General features: G+C 37.7%; 1 protein-coding gene across 6 annotated transcripts in view; it reads right to left on the bottom strand.

The window, feature by feature from the left end:
• Positions 1-22,993, bottom strand: part of CDK14 (cyclin dependent kinase 14) — a 342,956-nt gene that overhangs the window by 170,954 nt on the left and 149,009 nt on the right. For all 6 annotated transcript variants that reach the window (XM_015618267.3, XM_033511841.1, XM_015618268.3 and 3 more), the window contains one exon: positions 13,954-14,077. In XM_015618267.3, coding sequence (XP_015473753.1) covers positions 13,954-14,077 — 124 coding nt within the window. The remainder of the gene's footprint in view (positions 1-13,953; positions 14,078-22,993) is intronic.

Below are 22,993 nucleotides of genomic sequence, written 5' to 3'. Positions count from 1 at the left end.
TGTGTACCATGACTGAAAAATTAATTCCTTGTCTATAAGCAGGAAAAAGCCACACTAAAAATTTGGTACTGTGCAAAAAGTGGTACAGAAATACTAAAGAAATATACACTCCACTTTTGACACCAGAAAAAATGTATCTACCCCCATGGCACTCTGGGTCAGCATGAATGTGTTCAAAGTGCCTCTACCAGTCTGGAAGTAGAAAAGTAACAGTGTGGGCAGGAAAAAAAAAAAGGAAGCAAACTACATCAACATTATGAACAGTCACATAGATGTAAAAGCTATCAGGACACAAGGACAGTAAGCAATTTCACATCAAAGAGAACTTCTGCATTACAGAAGAGACCTGGATTCCTTATGGACATGGTATACATGCCCACAATACCCTTAACAGGTGATTGATTTAAGACCTGCTTTCCAGATTCTGGATTTTTACATAACGATTTGTTGTTTCATAAAAAAGCCTATGAGAAGATGATACTCTCTACATGAGATACTATATACATATAGATATATGATATAAATGCCCCAGCAGGAACACACCACTGTGCTAATAAGGCTGTAAGTGAAAATGTCAGAATTACTCATTTCACAGTGAAGTTATTAGATTTGAAGCAAAGAGTTAACAATTGCTGAACAGATGGTTTTAAATTGGAAAGATCTGCAGAGTTCAGGGAGGAAGTTCTAGAAAGGACAAACAGGCACAAAATAATTCTTCACTGAAAATGAGAGCTAATACATCTCAGGATATTTTAATATTCCTTGAGAAAAGAGAGAAAACGAGGAAGCAGCTATGAATGAATGAACCTAGTCAATACTGGCCAATTATTTGTGTTATAGTAATAATCAACATGTGGAATTTTAAGACATAACTAATGAACTTGACGAAGACAATAAAGGTAACAGAAACACATTCACACAGTTTTGAGGTATAAGTGTTTCATCACCATTAGGATTTTCCCCTAAAAAATCAAAAGAACCTAGAAAAGAAAAAAAAAAAAAAGAATAAAAGAAGATATTCAGGAGAACAGTGCTGTATGGAGACAAATTGAGAGCTATAGATGTCCCATTTGGTGAAGCATAATAGCCCATCAAGCACCAAACACAGAAGCTAACAGCCTACTGCAGGCTATTGTGTTTGAAACTAATAATTTACTGTGATCTCTACCTTTACAACTAAAAGCAGGACAAGCAAGGGTCATTTCTGGATGACTCCATCTGGCATTCAAGTAAAAATGAACCAATCCTTTTCAGCTGGTAACTGGATAACTTATCATTTGATAGGTACTTGACGCATGCCATGAGACAGGTTAAATACAACACAGCAGTAAAGAAATAAATATGCTTGCTCTCCTTACTTTTTTTAGAAATTCATCACACAGACAAACTGCCTCCCTCTCTACCCAGGTGCAAAGAGAACTGAACACACACCAGATGCAACTCAACTGTATACAGGGCATCAGTACCATTAAAGTCCTCCTAGTTTCATGTTGTATGAAACCTGACAGCTGAAGAACTGTTTAATAAGCACACTTTGGTGCTACTGCAGTGATTCAGAGTCATCCACACAGAAACACAAAAGCTAAGTTTCACTGACACTTTTACGTTCAAACATCTAATCCCAGTTGTTTACCCTCAGGTAGTTTTTTTTCTTAACTGACCATACAACACTGAAGTGAACCTGTGCAGTGCTGGACAAAAGGCAAAGCTACTGGGATTTTACTCTGTGAAGCGATTTTTTCCAGTGGGGTCAGTTTTGCTAATCTATCATGTCTTATCTAGATGTCAAACATTTGGACAACTTTGATGAAGAGCATATCTCAAGTCATGGTCAGCTATTGAAAGTCTAATCTAGTAGCTGCAAATTTACTTGAACTTGTCTAGGATAAGTAGTTTAATGAGAATAGGGCTATGTGGAAAAACAAGTATTTGAACAATATTAAGATCTATAGACAAACAATATTTTTGAAAAGCAGAGTATTCTAACAAGTATTTTGTTTACAAATCAAACAACTCTGCCATTTGACATTATCCTGCACGAGTGGAATCTGTGAATTTGAAAAACTGTCACTCCATGGGTGCTGAGACCACCAACTCTTACAATGCAAGGTCTGGTTTACATATAAATGACAAAATTCCATGTCTAGTATCCACCAGATCCTCACCCCTATACTGCAGAGCCAATGCAAGTGGGTTTGACGTGCCTCCTGTCCCAGCCAAGCACACATCCTGTGTGTCACCTGAGCACACATCTCTACACTGCAGAGTGCAGCTGCATTTGGCCCCTCATTCCATCCACCCTCAGCTCCTGAACCACAGCTGCCCTGCCTGGCACAAACTCTTCTCTAGAGCTCATGGAGTTTAATCCCAGCTGCTTCCAGTACCCGAGCCAGACTATTTATAGATAAAACAAGTATTTAGCTGACTTTTGTCATTGCTACAATGTGTTATCTCATAACTTACACATTCCCTTAGTAGGTAAAACACTGTCTTGGAGCTCTACCAAAGAACTCCAGTACATTTTGCATGTGTTATCACACTGGTACATACATTCACATACTAGGTAACACAGCATCTAAAGCCACATTTGACTGCACAGGCTTAAATCAGAGAAAAATGATCTGAAAACAAACACTGGTGCAAAACTAACAAAACTGGAAAAAAAATCTCAATTATATAAAAGCTTTTTTAAATACAAAGAACAAAATAACTACAAAATAACCTGAAGATTTCACTAATTTTCAAAATTGTTTCCACTTTGCTTTCAAGAGTGAAGCCAATAACAAAATCTGTATAAGCACTGTTGCTTCTGTAAAGCAGTATTATAAAGCAACATCTAACAACAGAAATCTCTTGAGTCTCAGACTCACCTGTTCAATTGAATTACTCCTCAAAACTCATTTAATGTATGTGTCATCTTAAATTATCTGAACCACAAATCTTATAAGAAAACTTATATGTGAGAGACATTCCAATATGCTTAGGTCTAAATTATTATTTGACTTTGCATCAGTAATAAGGCATCCATATTCCTGCAGAGACATCTATTCAGTTCTTAATACAATTTTGTCAAAGAAAAAGAAGAAATTAAAGCAGACAATTTCATTTTTAAAAAAGTTACATTAGAAGGGCATTAAGGCTATTCTTTAACAGCACAATTCTGGAAATGTGTAGTTAAAACTCAACTGCTCCTAATGCAGCATTTTTCTCTGAAGTGATAATGAACACTAAAATGCCACTGCCAGAATGGCAAAGCTGGAGCTATACAACCCAATCTAGTCCTTTATGTACAGATATAAGCTTACCAAGTCAGTAGAACTGCAAAACTCTCTATTGTAACTAATAAAGCAAGTGAAAATTTATTTATTCAACCTGGGGACAACGGATGTACTTCTGAACTCAGTGCTCAATAAAAATTACTTGTAGATTGCAAGCAAAGGATCCCTATTAAGACTTTTACCACCGACAAACTACTGCTGCCATACTGTTATTGAAGCATCCCATGCTTAATTTAAACCATTTACTCTATCAAGTTTGCATGTGTGAACTGAGTGTTAGTACACATAAGCGTGTCTCGTTTAGTATCACAGCCTACAACCTGTGTAGCAAAACTGGTGGTAATCCTGAGCAATGTAAGACAAATGGGCAAAGAACTGGCAAAATTTCAAGAAGCTAGCAACAGGCATTCGTGTTTATAAAGTACATTTTAGTGATCTGCTGCCTTTTTTCTTATCCCTCCCCCTGCCTTTTTTTGATTTATTTTTTCCTAAGGTCTACAGACAGGTCAGAGCTGAACCAAATTTCCAGCCTGCCAGACGAGTCCAGAAATAACTTAAAGTAACTTAAAAACATTGCAATGACATATGGTTAAAAGCAAATATAGTCACAAAAGGAAGTAAATTTGATGCCCAAGTGACTTAAAAATTGCTGCAATAAGAAGGATATGAATATATTCATGGCTGTGGGTGGGAATAAAAGAGATTACATCTGAAAATCTCCTCCTTCTTTATTTCAAATGACCACACAAAAAAAATTGCTATACAATTTGACATATTATGAGCCAGAAAAGGCCAAGGTGGTACAACTGACCTTGGAGAAGAGCTTAAGGACCTTTAACAAGGTGAAGCTCTAACCTGCCATTCTCCCTACCATGTAAATCAGAAGTCACTCAGCATCATTTTCTCCCCATGCAAAGCCTTTGTTAATGTTCCCACATCATCCAGACAGAGCTGCTGATTCCTGATTCTCCTGCTTTTAAGTTTTTTAACTTTGGGTCTTTCAAATTATAAGACAAAAAGGTCAAGCATGGTTGTTGTAATATACATGAAGTAAAAGTAAAAGTATGGTTATTTGTAATATACATGAAGGTAACTACTTGGAGTTATCATTTATTTGTATAGTTTTTGGAAATGGAAGTTGCTGGAGAAGTGCTTGCTAAGACAAGCACTGCCTGATCACTTCTAGCTATCAAGGCTAACTGATGCAGGGGAAACTCTCATCTTAATGCAGGTAGCCCTGCAAGCATGATTTTAATTTATATCAGGACAAATTATGCATCTATGAATATATTAATACAACCAGCACTGTGTCTTTCAGAAGGAATGAAAAAATTAATGCATAAATTATTAAGAATTACCTAGATAAAATGTGACTGTGTTGCAGAAAAGTAAGGTTTTAAACTGTCTGGGACAAAACAAATGATGGTATAAATTACAGAGCTATCATTTCTTTAAAATGCAATCTCGATTATGGAATTATTTCAGACTGTGTTAAAGGCACATTTCTCTTAATGAACTGCCAGTTCTGTTCACATTAATCTTTTTCTTTGCATATCAATATTTTTATTCTGACTGATGGCTAATTTTTTTCTTCTTTAATCCACACCTTTCCCAGTTAACCTTTAATATCTACCTAGCTGATTATTTCCTCTTAAAATAAATCTGCATAACTATTAACACACTAACGACATTAAAATAATTTTAAAACTTGGCATAATTTTTTCACTATATAATACAGTATGTTCTCTTAAATAAGGAATCATAAAACAAAATCATAATCAGACCAAGATAGAAAAGACAGTAGAAAAGAGCTACTTGGAGACCTGTATTCAAAAGCTTTACCATGAGCAGTACATTTTTTTCTATAGTATTTTTTCCTTGTAACTACTGTAACAGAAACAAGCAAAGAAGCTTCAAAACAATAAAGTTTAAATGAAAGTTTGATATTTTAAATACAGGAGCTTATAACTATGATAATCAAAATCAAAATCATAATCAAAAGGGTATGGAGAGGTGTAGGAAGAGAAAATGCTCTCACGTAAAACTGAGAGAACATCATCACATGACTGAATAAGGCTTTTTACAAATAAAACAATATATTTTTAAATACATCTACAGATATGGATGGATGGATGGATGGATGGATGGATGGATGGATGGATGGATGGATGGATGGATCTTTTTTGTACAGACAGCTGATCAGAGTTTTCCATGTCTTTTGTGCCATTGTCACATAACAGTCTAATTCACATTTAAGTGGGCAATACAAGGAAAAAAAAATCATGATTATCATAATAACACAGCACTGAGCTAGCTGCAGTACAGATGACATTCAAATCCCATGTTCTTCTTAAGCACAAAATACTGAAACAGATTTTTCATGGCAGCTGTTTTAATGGTGTCATAACCAACTTCCTTTATTACCCTTAATGGATAATTAAGATGCTTTCCTCCTATTTAAAGGCTTGATATAACTCTCACTTGTAACAAGAGAGAATTGCATTGAACCCGAAGTAATCTGAGATGCATTTAACAGGGGACCCATTTAGTGAATCACACCAATCTCCAGGTCCTCCATGCTTTTTAAAAAATAAAACATTCTCCTTTTCAGTCAATAATCCTACACAGTGCTTCTCAGTGGGAAGAGCTTAAGTTACAACATCTGCTTTAGTAAAAGCTGAAAAGCATCACATTTAAAAGAATTTTAATTTCAATTGTTAAAAAGCAATCAATGAAGACTGGCATGGACAAAAATACAGTAAGTGGTTCTACTTTGTATTAACAATTGGCAGAGAGAAGTTAAAGTCTTAGTTGAATACAGAACCTCCCTAGAGTTTTTGCAATTGCTGTCTCCAGACAGTAAACCCATGTCAAATCTATTCTTTCTTCATAGATTATGAAACCAAATTTCTGCCCATAAGAGATTCTTCCTGCACTGACTCTCACATGGTAATTTTTGTATAGATTTAACTGGTACCTCAAGAAAACCATCAGATCTATGAGGCAAATTAGATGGAGATCCATGATGAGAACAACAAACCAAATAAATAGGAGAAAAAAGAAACATTTCCAGCAGCACTACACCACACCTTCTCCTGCATCTTCACCTCTGAAACAATTCTTTAGCCCAAATGCCAGAAATCAGATCTACTCCTTTGCACTGCTGTTGTTTGAAATTTTCTGCCACCTCCCCATCTCCCTCCCATTTCACCACAGGTCTGGGCATCACAAGAGAAGGTCACATGCACAGCATATGAACCCCTTGCTCCTGGGAGGGAAAGGGAAGAATGCAGTTTTGGCTATTCCCTGACAGCAGCCAGTGAAACCATTAGAAACTGAGGAGGAAGGTCTGGAGGTGGAGGGAAAGCCTATCATCCTCGAAAAAGCAAAATAAATGATATGGTAGCCTGCCACAGATCTCTGGGTCCACACTGCCCACAGCTTTTGCAGCCTACAACATTTTTCTTTCCCCCAAGAAAAAAATATTTGAAGGTGCCATAGCTACCAATTAGCTCTGCTCCTATGCTCTGGCCTTACTTTCTCTGGATCCAGGAAATGTGGATAGCAAGGGCTTTTTACCCTGACTCAGTAATAGCCCATCGAGGCTATTCCAGGACAAACACACACAGTCTGCTCTGCTCTGCTGCTCCAGCCCCAGCTGCCACTCTAAACAGCAATGGCAGCTTCTGGTCTCCATGGAAAATGAGGAATTTGCAGCTCAATGCAAAAATAACTGTACTTTATAAAGAGCTGCAAGCTGACTCAGGTTTAAGCAGTTTGGGGTTCACTTTCCAGGCTCCCACTTCCTTTTTTTTCAATTTCCTCACAACATTGTCACTGAAGTCATCTTCCTTTCTTGATATTTAATACAACTACTGTCCTCAGAGAAAGCCATTACTATCTTCCTGAGGGGAAAAAGAGCCAATTCTTCAGATTTCAAAGGTAATAATCAATTTCAAAGATAATAATCAGAAAGGAACAGGCTGCACCTGGACTAACAGCAACCTCTCATAGGAATATGTGAAAGAAATGTCTTTTTTTTCCAGGTTCACCTCAGACAGGGTGTTAGAGGGGTCTGTGGACCTATGTTTGGGGTAAACTGCTTTTCCTTAGCAGCAGCAGCCTGTGGTACCCAGACAGCTTCCAGCCCTTCTGTAGAGCCTGCAGAAGGGCTGCAGAAAGGAGCTGTGTCGGGCCAGCTGCCTCACGGGTGACCGGGCTGCTCCTTCCTACAAGGCTCCCTAAATAGCTCACTGAAAGCCAGGCAGCCAAAGGGAGCCAGCCCATATAACTGGAGGCACTCTCAGAGGAAATTTGTTAACCATTTTGTCAGGCTTCACCAACAATATAACACCAGCTCTTTGGGCTCTGAGACAACTCCTTATATCAGCATCTTCAAGAACTGATACTCTGTGGAACATTTACACGGGAAAAACATCACAGTTATCCATGCAAGCAATCTTTTATGCTATTCAACTTTTCATATGAATTTTATACAGTATATTATAAAGAAACCCTTGTAGGATTCTTACTGTGAAGGAAAAAAAAAAAAAAACCTACTTTTTTTTTTCAACTTGTCAACATAGCTTTAGCAATTTTAACAGTAAGCTATACAGGAATAACCTTGTCCCTCATGACATAGTCCTGTCATGCTCTCCACAGAAAAATCTATATGGAAATGCATGGGAACATTGTCTCTAATACTCAGCTGCAGTTTTAAACTGCAACTCCATTGAGTATAATTCCCTTTATTTTAATCCTCAAGTCTCTTTGCTCCTGCTATCTATTATTAATCATTCTATGTATCTAGAAGGATGCATGGTTGAATCACACTGACTTAATTCTTTTACTGCATCAGAGGACTTTATATTGAAAAAAATCTAAAAGCTTAAGGCAGGACTTTCACCATAATACAGACCTCCTGCAGATCCTTACTCATCCAGAGATCCCCAAAGACAACAAAAAGCAGTCAAGAAAAGCTTCAGGGTCAGTGTTATTTGAGAGACTAAATTAAAGACATTTTCATAAAGATGTCATGCTGTTTTTCCTCTCCACATTCCCACAGATGAGAAAGAGTAACTCATACTGTAGAAACAAGCATTAAAGTACTAAGTTCTGGATGCTCCTTGTCACTCACCTTGCAACACTAGAATTTGTTGGTAGTGTTACTGCCGCTTGAAGATTTTTGTAAAAGACTAAAATTACCAAAAATAGGAGCAGGGATTGGGAGGGAGGGGAAGCATCTATTCAAGTATTTTCTAAATTTTCTAATTTAGAAAATTATCAACCATCAAGTTTTCCTATCCTTGCTAGTGATACTTAAGCTAACAATACTTCTATAGACCCATTGTTCCATACTTTGAAATTGTACTTTGTATTTGTGTGCCTGCTATGTAGCTACCTAAAGTAGGCAGGTGCCTGCATAGTTTATACATCCTGTATTGGAGCCATAGCACAGAGAAAAAGGTACTAAACTATAATACTATAATATACTAAAATAGTACATTATACTATTTTATACTATATTATACTATGTATAATAGTACATTATACATACTAAAAAGAATGGCATCTAATTAAAAGATGTGATTACACAGAAGTTCCTTGCACTTACAATAACTGCACAATCCAAAACAGAGACCAAACAGGTCTTCAAACTTCACATTCACCCACTTCATGCAGCTCCCTTCTGTTGCAGGTCTAACAGAAGAGATGAAAGGGAAAGGCAGCTGCAGGGAAGATTCACAAACAAGAAATTCCCTGAGAAATAAACCCCAGCAGCAGGTTGATCATCTCAGAGATGAAGCAGGCCAAGGGCCCTACTAGTGACTTGGCCAGTTTCTCTCACGGCTTCAGAAGTGCTTTTACTGTGTCACATGCTAGTTTACACACATAAATGATTTGTTCTCAACACACATGGCCTGATGATGTTCCCAGTGCATTGAAAGCTATGTAAATCTTTTATCAGAAAATATGTAATAACAAGTTTAACTATTTATTTTTCAACTCAGAAAGCAAAAGACTTTTTAACTAAAGAATATATAAAATCAAATGTGCTATGATCAGATTAAAGGTCCCCATTGCTCCTGGAGGTGTCAGAATATTAGATTGCTAGTAGCTCTTTTCAGAGAATAAGAAACATGGCATGAAAGAGTAAATCCTTCTGGGAAAGTCCCACACAGAAGGTGGAACCCACCTCCCACCTGATTATTGTCAGCTATTTAGGGACTCGATGCTGGAGTTTATTAAGTATGATAATCTGCATGCAAACATATTTGATTAGCCAATCTTGATTTATATCAGCATATAGAATAACTAAAGACCAATATCCAATCATTAAGAAACAAAACAAAACAAGCACAATATTTACAGAGCCACAGAACAACACAAGAAGGAGAATTTGCCTAGTTCAATCTGCCAGACTGTTCCAGGCGTAGTCTGCTAAGGGAAGCAGAGATTTCATAACATCTCTGGGCTATTCCAGTGCTGAAGGATTTTCATACCAAACATTTCCTTCCTTATAGCCAGTTGTGTTTCAGCTTATGACCATTATCCCTCATCCTCCCACTGTGCTCCTGAGTAAAAAGCACCACTGTGCTCTTGGTAACCAACTCTTAAAGCACTGGGAGACTGTAGAGCTCCTCATCTCATTACAGAAGGCAATCCCATGGATCAAACACGATTTACCTTGACTGAAACTGGCACTTTCTTCACACCTACAGAAGCTACTTCCAAAAAGCCTCACCCCATTATTTTCTATGGCATAGTGGTTGACCAAGCTGCAGTACTCCAGACCTTCTTCCTTCCCTTCTTGCAAATGGGTAAACCTTTCCAGTTATTTGGAACTTCTCTCAATCAAAGTCTGTCAAAGATCAGAGAGAGCAGCCTGACAGTGACATCAGCTGGTTTTCCCAGTACACTCAGGTTCATGGTGTGATTCTTGGGTTTGTCCAGGAGTTGGATCCTATGATGCTTACAGGTCCTTTCCTGAGGTCAGACTGACAGGCCTGTCATTCCCCCGACCTTCTCCAGACCCAGAAGGGTCCCCAGACCCTTCTTTTAGATGGATTTCACATTTGCTAACCTCCAGGCATCTGGGACCTCCCCAGCTAACCGGGATCGAAGATAAATTATGGAGAGTGGCCTGATGAGCTCTTCTGCCAGCTCCTTCAGTACACTCACACGAATCCCATCTGGATCCACAGACTTGGGAGTGTCTGACTGGCACAGGAGGTCACTAACTACTTCCTCCAGGATTGCAGGGGCTCTGTTTTGCTCCCTGTCCATGCCTACCAGCTCAGGGGGTTGGTGCCCCTGAGGATTACTAGTCTTTCTGTTGAAGGCTGAGGCAAATTTCTTACCGTGTTACTCATTAGAGGTTTAAAATACTTTATTTCTTAGACTGATATATGCAGGAGGGGAAATAAACAAACTCAGACAACCAAATTCACACCACAGGATCAAAAATAATTTGTACACTTCATTCCGTAAGAATCCCTAATATACGTTATTTTCCTCTGGAATTTTAATTAGATTTTAAAAAGAATGCAGGTATGGTGTTCAAGGACTATTTTTCACAGCAACAATTACTCAAGATGTAGTCTCCCCTATTATATCTTCTCAAGAAAGCCATTTTTTATAGGTCATCCATTTTTAATTTGATAAAGCCTCTATATTCTGTTCTCCCTTTTCATTTGACTGCTGAGTCTTCTCATAAATGTTCATTTCCTAGCAGCTAGAGCACAATGAACAGAAAAGCAAACCGCTGTTCATCTGAACAAAGACACTCCCACACGGTGAACTATCTATGTCTGGGAGTCCTGCTATAGAAAACACATGCCCACAGTTATTCAAAGATTCCACTTCAGCCGCAGTGCAATGCACTGGCAGATATGAATAGCCTTTCTTTTACCTTGTTTATTCAAGAACTGTGATCCACTAGCCTACTTTTAAGTATTTGATATCCTACAGTGAAGAGATTAAATAAGCCTGACGCCAAATGAAAAACTTCAGACATGATGATGATTATTTTAGTAAACTTAAGAAACCAAAATCTGAAGGTCTTGTCCTTAGAGACTAAAAGGCCTTTGCTCTAGGATTTTATATTTATTATGCTAGCAAAGGCAATCCTTTCTCTAACAGAAACTGATTTCTTGATAGGTTCTCTCCTGCCTTGAGTGCATTTGAAAGCAAAACAACCATCTTTCTAATTTCCACATGGCTCCTCATGTAATTAATCAAGTATACAATCTAAACTGACTTCCTTTCCAAGCACATTATTGCAAATCAGTCATTTGTGGGAGAAAATCATAAAGAGAAATAGGACTGTATTTTAGATCGTATTTAAGAAGAGTCTTTCATACTGGGAAGGTAGAAGATATATAATAATATAGTATTTAAATAAGTTTAAATAATAATAATTATATATTGCTATCATAATACAGTATTTAAGTAAATAAATATGCACAGGGGCACACAGAAAGCACACAGGTGTGCTCTCATTTCTCATGCTTCCAGTGAAAGAGGTCATGACCTTTCAGACTTTAACCTCATCAGTTCTAGTTTTTCATCTTGGTTCTCAGAAGAGAAATTTAACCCATCTGGTTTTCAGTTTTATGAGGTCATGAGCCATGAAAGAAAATCTAGCTTTAAAAGGAAAAAAAAAGGAGATACATAATCTCTCTGTGCATAATAGTAGATTACGCAGATGTTTCTGTTATGTCAAGGCAAACTTGAAAGGGAAAAAATATCCTCAGCACAATATTACACATTCATGTCTCTGCCACTGTGTATTTCTTTCTGGTTGTACTTATACATTTCTAGTCCCACTATGAAAACCATACACAATGGTCAACCTTAAACTGCTGCCAACACAAAGCTGTGAAAATCCAGCCTTTCATGTCATCACTGGGATATTTAGCCTGGTGCTACAATGAGACAACAATTTCATCACAAGTGATAGACAGTCACATTTTCTACTATAGCAGGGCATGAAAAAGCATCCCACCCTGTCCTCTGCACTATGGCAACACCAGGCAACACAGCCAGAGAGTCAACTTACGTCTGAGCTGGACATTTGTGATCAGTCCACACCTCCAGCAATGCATTTAATAGTGCTGGTGAAAGGCAGGTTGTTGGTTTTTTTAAAAAAAAAGCTCAGCAAAAAAGTTTCCTTCTCCCCAGCCACATAGACCATAGAGCTTCAGTAACACACACCATAGGCAACATTTTACGTACAAAAGAGTTTGAGAGATTTTTTTATGGTTTTCAGCATTCCACAAAGCTAGAGAACTTGAAGAACATTGTTACAATCTCCTGAAAGGTTTATAATATGGGGATACTTGAAAGTCAGATTAGTTCATAGGGTTCTATACATGTAAATGATACAACAAAACTATTAAACAGCACAGCACCTTCATCAGATGGTTAACTCACATTTCACTACAAGAACACTGAATGATGCACCTGTTTCATATCCTTAAGAGATGAAAGCTCATAGTAAAATGCAACATGCATGAATGGCTTTTTAAAGCGTTTATTTCAAAAAACAGCAAGTTTTGAAAAATGACAACAAAAAATCGTACACAAACCAGGAGACAATTGCTTCCAATATTATTTCTCTAATTGCCTGACAATCTAAAGGCCAATCAAGTTCTTGTGGACTGTGTCTACCTTAAGTCCTGTTCCCTTCTCCAGCATAGCAAATACACACTGAGCTGTTAATTGCAGTAACGCTAATTAAAAGACAAAGCCTCACGACTACATTAACAGTGAAATTGCCAATTAGCACACAAGGCTTCCTCATTACTGCTGCTGCATGAAATGTGAAGCATGATGTGGATAGCAGACATAAAATAAAAGACATTTTTAAAAGACCAATAGGTCATATTATTTTCAGCTTACTTCAAAAGTACTGCTGGAATCAGTAGCTGAGAAGCTGACCTACAGGAAAGAAGGAAATTCCTACAACCTTTTGTGAAAACCACTAAAGAAAAATATTGCCATTTTCCACATCTGCATTCATGATAGTTTTTAGAGGAAAGAGTACTTGCCTTGGTGTAGCCACTAGAAAACAGCTTAAAAATTTAAAAATAGGCCAAAGGCTAAGATTTCAGTGGATAATTTATCCTGACTTTATACTCCACTAAAGGCTTCCCCAGAAAAAAACTAATGGATACTGAAAGCAGTCCAGGTGATGCTAGTGTCCTCTTTTCTACAGAAGGAACACATATTCTTGTGTCCTTCAGTCTCTTTCAATGACCATTTAATAAAAGTTAATCCAGATCTTCACAACCCTAGAGCTGCTTCCATAAAATGATTGTGTTTTTTATACAGTCTGTATTTCCTCAGGTCTCTCTCTACCTTTTTTCCTTCCTTTTTAAAGGTTTTTAATTCTACTTCAGAGGTCCCATGGTAAATAAAATGGAAATACTTTCAGCATGATCTTCCTTGAGAGAACTGGAGTAGATACTTGTTTTTCACTTGCTCCCTTTTAATCAAGCATTTTGTTGACCATAATCAATTTCTTCACTCAGGAGAAAAATGTGCCATTATCTACAATGAAGAAGGTGTGTCTAAGGAATAGGGTGGGGGTAGGGGAAGAGAAGTCAATGGAACCATCTGTCTTGACATTCCTGAAACATTATAAGAGACTTGTAATTAACTGCTTGCCTACCAAAGTCTGCCAGCTTTAACTCCCCCGTGTCACTGATCAGAAGGTTCTGTGGTTTCAGGTCCCTGTGCAAAATGTAACGCTGGTGGATGTAAGACAGTCCTCGCAGCAACTGAAATAAAAATAACTGAAAAAGAGGGGGACAAAAAATGACCTCTGTTAATATTTTGCATATAACCACAGGTGATTTCTTCACAATATGCAGGGTACTTGCACATTGCGGTAACATTGTGTCAGAATTCCTCCCAATCTGGCTAATTCCCACCCAAATTTAACACAATGAAATTTCCATCTGAAATATACTTACTTTGCAAGGACTAAACCCAGCCTCCAAGCCCTACCATGTCATCGATTCAATTTGACTGCTTTAAAAAGAATGAGAATAATACAACAATGTGCAGAAGGCACATAATTTCTACCAAATTATAATTATATTCCATTTACCCATATGGCCTTAAAGATTAGGTGGTAGCCCGAAGACAGATGTGTATCTTCACTAATTATAGGAAACAACAGTACAGGGTGGATAGGGATGGGGAGATAAGGCTGGGGGATGGAAAACTGAAGCTAAAACAAAGAAATTAATAGTATAACAATAATGCCCGTGTACCCAAGGAAATCTGTAAATAAAATAGATTTTATCCTTCTATTTTAATGGGAGTTTCCTATGTATTTTTCACTAGGAAATAATAACCCTCACTGAACCTAAAGACAACTTTTGAAACCTACTTGCAGTAGTCTTTAAAGTAAATTTAGATAGAAACCTAACTCACCTCCTGGTTTCTTAGAGTCCTTCCCTGGATTCTATCAATGCTTACTCCTAAAACTAAGCATTACTATTGTGTATTCTGTAATTTACAATTATGAACAAAGAGCTGGATGAAGAAGATCTTTTGTGCTCCCCTTTTCATCTCCTGCACGCATCATTCTCCCGCATCCTTTCAGACACTTGCTGTGAAGGGCTGTGTTAACCGTCATGGGTTTTGTCAGTACAAAGGGTGAATGAACTCCCAGGAGTTTTCTTTGCTGTTATGAAGAACCTATCCCAATGTAGAGACTCTTCCTTCCACCAGATATATTTTAAGAAATACTTCAGTTTCTAAATGTGAGCACACAAATCCCTTCCAAAGCTAAACACGGAGGACTCAAGAGCAGCTACGGACTCTGTGTCCCACAGCTCAGAGGACAGCAGAACGTGCTCTCTAGGAAGATGTGGAAACCACACCAAGGATTTGGGAAAAGTCAACTCAGGCACACGAGAATTTCTAATTAACTTGCAACACAAGCATCCTATTCACTGATTACTGAAGTGAAGAGACATTATAAAAAGGGTTACAAAATCTGATTATAGAAGAGAATAAAGGCTGACATGAAAGAAACAGAAATGTCATGTTACTGAAGGTGAAATGAATTTAATTGCATTTCATTTTTTTCCCTGAGTGCAGACACAATGCACTCTGTGTTTAGCTATTTAGCCAGGGCACAAAGAGCCATATCAATCACCTTCTTGCCAGGGCTGGGTTTAACAATGTGCTGAGGAAACCTAAGAGCAAAATACAGAAACAAAGAATAACAGAAAAGTCATAAGTAACATGCACATTCCTTTTTGAATTGTGGTTAAAGTGGAATTCATGGTACATAAAAACTATTTTAATAAGAGCAAGAAGCAGAAATGGCTTTCATTACAGCCCAAAAATATCGATTTAATTCTATTAAATTGCTTCAGAATAATTAATTTTTTAAATAAAAAGATGGGAAAAATAACCAGTTTGCTAGGCTAAATCAATGGCATTTAACTTCAAACATTACTTCTAAATATACAAAGAAATTTCAATTATCATGGTAGCTTACAGCACTTAATCATTATAATAATACAAAATATATTTATTAATGTCTTTCATTTGGCTTTAGTGCAAAGACTCAAGTGATTTGACATAATGTGCTAAAAAAATGCCCAACAACTTCACAGCTAAACAGAATAAACATCTGCTCTTGAGGACAGCTTTGGAATGTAGTTTTATTCCAAACTTGTAGACATTCTGTACTCATTAAGTACTTCCCCAAAAGTTAATTAATTCACTCACACCTCCTTGGAGGAAGCTCATGGAAGACAAGGGGGAAAAAAAAAACTTCCCTGAATTCATTATAGGGTAAACTCAGATTTTTTTTTTTTTTCTTTTTGCTTTTCTCTTCCTCTTTGTTTTTATTAGGTAATATTAAATGTGAAAAGATTTAAGTGAGCACAAGCCTAATGTCTGGCAGCAAAACATTCTGCAAACCACAGGCCCTTTGTGATTGCTTAGGATGAGAAAACACCAAGGGAGGCCTCTCAATTTCCAACAGTTTCCTAGCCCACAAAAAGAAAAGATGAATTGGAAAAAATGTTTCTGCTTCCTCATAAAACACTTCTGCCCTCTCACAATCAAGTTCCCTCTCCTGATCTTGAGGAAAATCTTCTCCAAGGAACACGTTTTCTTTCCAGCTTGTCTGCATTACCTTCACAAGGACAAAAAGGAATCGTAGATGAGGTACTACCAATCCTTACCCATATACCCAGTCTGCAATCAACATCTACTATACCTCCTATCACGGTCGTACTCTCATCTCACTTGCTCCTTTCTCCATCTCACTCAATTCCAATCACTATGAAACCTCAGCCTGGGGTTTTATCAGGGGGTTTTGAACAAGCAACTGAACTGCCATTTCCCAAGGCCTCAGGATGGCAGCTGGAGTCAATGGCAAATTCAACACGTATTTCAGCAGGTTGGTTGTGACAGTAAAACCAACACAGGTTCATAGCTCTTTAGCTTTTATGTTAGTAATTTTAATACTTGCATGGTCATACACAAGTCTGTATAGGTATTGAATAAACTGCAATAAACAAACTCAGACATCATTCACTAAGATATCATTTGTGTACAGTTCCTAGCTTATTAGAAAAAACAAAGGTTTCGGTAATAAAGTTAGACTCACAAAATGACAAAGGTCATTGTGGTAAGAGTTGAAAAAGACAAGAAAACAGGGCAGGGATTTGTCCCTAGAAGTCAGGTTTTCAGCAAAGCTTAATATTAGGAAGGTCAACACTTAACATTCAGACAAAATACCTAACACTTGTGGCTTCAAGTCTTGCTTCTTTATTATAGCCATTAAAAAATACCTTTTTTCCCCTGACTGCTTTGCAGCTCTCACTCTAATGAGCAACATATTTTAATGAAGACTCTTCATTGTCAGCAAGAAAAATGCATGCAGGTCAAAGCTAATTCAGGGTTTATGGACTGTGATATTAAAAGAACATTAGCAGTTTTTAAAACTTACAAGAGAAAGCCCTCAACTCCACAAAGGGGTGAGTTAGCACCCACCTAGTCTTTCAAGTGTAATGCCTGGATAGCCATTTGAGCTATATGCAACATTTGACCAAATGCCCAAAGCTGTTTTAAAATATAACATTTTCTGAGAGATTTGTAGCTATCTGGATAAACAGCCCAGCTTGCCTGGTGTTTTAATGAGTCTGGGTGAGTGTACAACCTAGAGCCTCTCATGCAGGCATCCAGTGGCTGCCTGGTGGCCTCTGTGCTGCAGAACACTTTGCTATCTATCTGCTGGCCTCTGAATGAGCTTGTAAGTTAGACACTGACACAGGCCATACAAAACACATCTAAAGGGTGGGACTGAGAGCAGCTAATGCTGTCTGACTCAGGTTCAGAAAGCTCTTTCCAGTCTAATGATGAAGGGGAACACTCACATACAGGTAACCTGTGTAAAGTACTCAGATGACTCCATACAGTTGTCCTCCATTACCAGAGGTGGTAGAGAGTTTCTGGCAAAGGATGCTGGGGTAAATGAAAAGCAGAAGTTTCCCTAGGGATGCTTAGGGAGATTCTCCAGAAAATGTACCATTTCAACACAGACTGTGCTGAGGCACTGAAGAGCCCAATGACAGAAAGGATGTTCGCCAAGAAGACAGAATAATGATGCCTGTGGGGGCCTTTTTTAAGTCTTTCCATGATGGCAAAGAGGGATTTCTAAATTATTTTCTTCATTTGATCTCCCTTAATTCATGTTGTGTTGTGGGAATAGAAGACCTGGCCCTGGATACAGAAGTAGAAAGCTACACAGAATTAGTAAGCTACAAAGAACTTTTTAGTTTACGGAAGATGCGCAAAACTCTTGGTTCTGCCCTTTTGGCAGCAAAAGACTGCAAAAAAAGGCTGAGATAATCTGAACCAGGAGCTAACATTATTTCAGAAGAAAGCTGAAAGCAAGCCTGAATTAATGTGTCTTTCCTTTAGCAAGCTCATATTGCTCTATTAGTATAGTTACTTTTGTAACATAGTACACAATACAGCACAAGCTTTATAATCATCCATCACTGATTACACAAATGCTCCTGCTTGCTCTGTGTATAAAAGCACACTGTCTGGGTATCACACAATCATCTGAATTCCCAAATGTGTATTCAGCATCAATTGAATCATATTTAGTCTTAACTGGCCATCAAATCTAAAAATACCAGTAAAACAAACTAAATTTGAGACATCCCATCTCACACTTGCAACCTGTAAAGTTCTCCCTGTCATCCAGAGGACAGTACAGGCTTCTGTAAATTATTAGCTATTTAAAAAGGCAAAAATGAGGTAATAAATCACTACAGTGCCATCTCACAGCCTTGGAAATAAACACAACCGAACACATTACTCAGTTCCATTTGGGTTCACTAGACTATTTGTGAGTTTTAGAACTACTTGCTTTAAAACATTCTCATTAGGAAAATCTACCTGGTAATATGTACTATCACAGAAAGCAATGACAAATGTCTCCCTGTGACTTCTGCTGGCATGTCAAAAGCTCATTGAGAACAATCTTTTTTATTACTCTTTGTCTGCTATTCATTTCCCTCTTCTCAACCAGGATAATAACCACGAGATAAAATCCAACTTTTTACTTCTATGAGCTGGGGAACTGCACTTTTTAGGCCAAATCTTTGTTGGCTCTGTTGCTTAAATTGTTGGAAGAAGTTCCAGAAACAAAGTATCGACTTGAGACAAATTTGCATCCCCATAAGTAAGGAAAACCTGAATAAAAAATCATTAGCCATTTGAATCTGCAAGATTTTCAGGATCATAATAAGATTTATCTCACTAAAAGGTTTCTCTTATCTGTCTTCCCTGGAATCAACTGATTCGTCATCAACGTTCTTTTTGTCTCCAAAAAACATTTAAAACAATCCACTCCAAAATGCATTTATAAAGGCCTCTGACTTGCTCCTGCATTTCTTACACAAGAGTCTTACCAAGGCAATGTCACACAGAAATACATATGGTACAGCCACTGGAAATGTGTATCACATCATCGCTTAAAAATGTATATATACAGATTTTTCCACTTACTTCCAGCAGAACTGCAAAGGAAAGAGATTGGAATGTGTTAATTTGCTAACTTCTATTCTCTTTGATGCTCTTTTAATCATTTTTTGTCCCCTCTGGGTACTACTACAGTCATTTGCAATGAGGAAGGTGTGCTTAATTAACTGAGTATAAAGACACTCCCTCATGATCAGTTATAGCCGTCTGCTAATGTTCAGTAAGTGGAAGGCTCAGGTTTTTTCTTCTGAATGGCAAAAGTAAAAATAAATTCAATTTAATCTAATCTGCTTTTTTACCTTTCATCAACTTACTTCCATGCTGAAGTAGGTCAGAGTGGCAATTATTGCCTCACCAGTTATAAAATTTTGAAGTGTTCTCTCTATAATATACATGTTTTCTTGTCATATGTGAATCATTAAGATCATACAGACAATAAATTACAAGTGCACTTATGAAAGTGACATTCTTCTAGCATGAATTTTAACATGCTAATGAAGATTCTGCATTAACTGTTCACAGTTGTGCATATTATCAAACTATTAAGTGACAAGACTGACATGAAGTAGATTGAAATGCTGATCCCATATTTAATGTCTGATAACTAAAGAGTCTAATTTAAATAATCAATTCTCAATGCCATGTGTAAAAGACGACCTTAATTTGGCATAACATTATTCTGTCTGCTGCACACCTGCTTGTTCACTGATCGAGGAATGAAAAATAGCACCTTCTCAACCACATTAAACAGCATCACCTCTTACTTAATATAGCCTGCTGAAATACACTTTTAATTCAACTTCACATCAGCAGCATGACCAATTTTAGGAGGACCACCACAGCACGTTTTCACCTCAAAGATTCTTTTCCTCAAACCCCATTGAGTCAGTGACATGAAAACTCATCATAGCTGGATCTACTACCATAGTTTAAGTCCCCACATCCTGTGCACCTACATCTATGGTCAGCCTCCTGGTCAGACACCTCTAGTTACACACAGGTGCTCACACACCTACATCATGTAACACGTCTTTGTCACAAGGAGATGCAGAACTTGGCATGTAATCCAACACATGTCTCCCCAGAGAAAAGGGGGAACACAAACCTCCTGACCACGCCACAGATCTTGATACAACCACCCAATGGAAAGGAAACAGAAACATGCTAGGGAAGCCTACATTGCTAACACAACTGCAACCTAAAACCTAAAGCATTTTTATGCTACTTTTCAGATATTATGGTTTTCTAACAAGCACATGGGTTTGTATCTTACTAGCTGCTGCTTAGCAAGAGCCAGTATGCCATGCTCTGCCACTGCCAAAGTTCAAGCAGCTTCATTTAAGTGAGGCTTACGTGACTTAAGTAAGCCTCAGATGGATACGACACAGGAGCTGCATAATCCATGCATATTCTGAATGCTCCCCTACCCTTTGTGCTTCAGACCATCCTAAAGCTGCAATCAGTTCAGTGATAAATATTAATGTTTACAAAAGACATCAGATGACAACTAACCTATGGCTTTGACACAGATTATTAATTTTCACATTAGTCATTAAGTGCCAAAATTACTCATCTGACAAAAGCAGATTCAACATTAAAAACTGAAACCATTATTTAAGGACAATGTTCACAGTGCTGCAGTGCAGCAAGGAACACATTAATACTATAAATTACTAAATTCCAGAGATTTCAGGTAATATAATAACAATCAGTGTATTTCAACATTTTCAATCCAATGTTATGGAGACCACCATTAAACCCTTGGTTTAATAAATCAAATATTTTTATCATATCTAGATTTTTTTTAACTGTGCAGTTGCTATAAAGTTGACTGACCTCTTCTTGAGCATTTAGCACAGAAAAATGTTGCAGCATCCCATTATATGTCACTAATTACTATCTATTACATTCCTTTAAAAACATTTTTTAAAAGTTTTAAGATAAACTAATTATATTCTCACTGAAACATAAGCATATTTTTACAGAGATTATTGGGCTGCCCTAGGAAACTTAGTACCCAAATCCCAATCCACATTTTGCTATATACCCTGACTCAGTACTGCAGTGATAAAACACATTTTAAAGGGTTCTGGTGGGGATAGGGCTTAGTTAGTTGAGGTTTTGCTTCAAAAATATCCATCCATCATGCACAGAAGACTGCTGTGTCCTGCTTCCTAGGAGAAAGGAAGGCTCAAAATTGAGATGGGTAAGAGCTGAAGTCTTGAAGACTCCTGGGAGAAGGCTGAATATTCTTGTTGCCTGCATGCAATGCTCAACAAGAGGGTCTGCCTATTTCTTTTTAACACTTTTTGGCCCCAGGAAGGGAAAAGGTGCCCAGGGAAAAGAACAAATCAGTGCAGCAATATTAGATAGAATAAGAACAAACTGGAAGTTCCTTCCCCCTCTGGTCACAGAAGACTACAGGAGGCTTCCAAGTTGCCTGAAGTAAAAGATTTGGAGAGCAATTAAGGGACAGGGACAGTTTTTGTCTGGTTGACAACCCGTTGTCATTCAGGCTGGTGTCGCATGGATTAAGGAACAGTGGGTCAGAGGCAAGTGTCCTTTTATATTGCCAAAGATGGGGTTTTTACTCTGTCAAATGCTCACACAAATCAATATTACCTCTAACTGCAAGTAGAAGAAAAAAGGCAGAGAGAAGAAATTCAGGATGCTTTTCTCAAAAGACTTCAGCTATCTCAAGGCAGCATCACTAATTAAGAAGCAAATTAGCTTTCATTAATAGATTTATTTTTAAGGCAGGGATGCAAACAAGTAATGCAGGCATGACAGATGCAAGCTTTTGCTCCACTTATTCTACCAATAATAGGAGTTACAATAAACAAACTCAACTATAAAATGAATGCATCAAAGCATAAAGATGAATTTATGTGCATTACTGGGAATGTAATAATATGGAGTAAAAGTTAAAATAAAGGTGATATGATTAGAAGGATCTAAGAACAGTTACAGTTTCACAGGACATGCTAAAATGCACAAATAAAAATATACTTAAATTATGAATTTACAAAACCAGAGCCTGTTATGCACAGCTGCAAACAAAAGCTCAGGAGAACCAAGAAGATAAGAAAACAGACTGGTGGCGATAGCCCTGCACCAGACAGAAAGGGACATAAATCAGAATGAAGATCATAACAAAACAAAAAAAATTAAATAAAATATCACTGGTAGGGTCAGCTAGTTGCTCTGACCCATTAGAGTTCCTGCTGTAGGAAGCAATCCAGATGTTCCAATTGATCATGGACTATCCCTGAAGGCTGCAACATCTGTAGGAAAGAAAGCCAGGAGTACAGATTTCCATAGCCTGGGCCAGGAGGAACAGCAGAGGGAGAGTCAGGAGCAAATCTTGTACCTCAGTTTGCAATAGCACATTTTGCAGCTTGGCAGGCACCACACGGTACACACATAAATCAATTCCTATTTCCAGTCATGGACAAGGCTGCAGCAGTAGCTTCCAGCAGAAACATAATTATATGTGGGGCCATGTATTTAAGATTTATTGCTTGCCTTCAATTGTGGAAAAATTGAGAAAGACATCTTTTAAACCAGACACGGGAGGATGAGGCCATGCCTACTCCACACAGACTTATTCACTGATTACTTTCTCTTCAACATCTCTAACTATAACACTGTACACAGTATATGAATATATAGTTATAAATAAA

The sequence above is a fragment of the Parus major genome, chromosome 2 (assembly GCF_001522545.3).
Source record: "Parus major isolate Abel chromosome 2, Parus_major1.1, whole genome shotgun sequence".
Classification (NCBI taxonomy): Eukaryota; Metazoa; Chordata; class Aves; order Passeriformes; family Paridae; genus Parus; species Parus major.
This window is presented reverse-complemented; position numbering and strand designations above follow the sequence as displayed.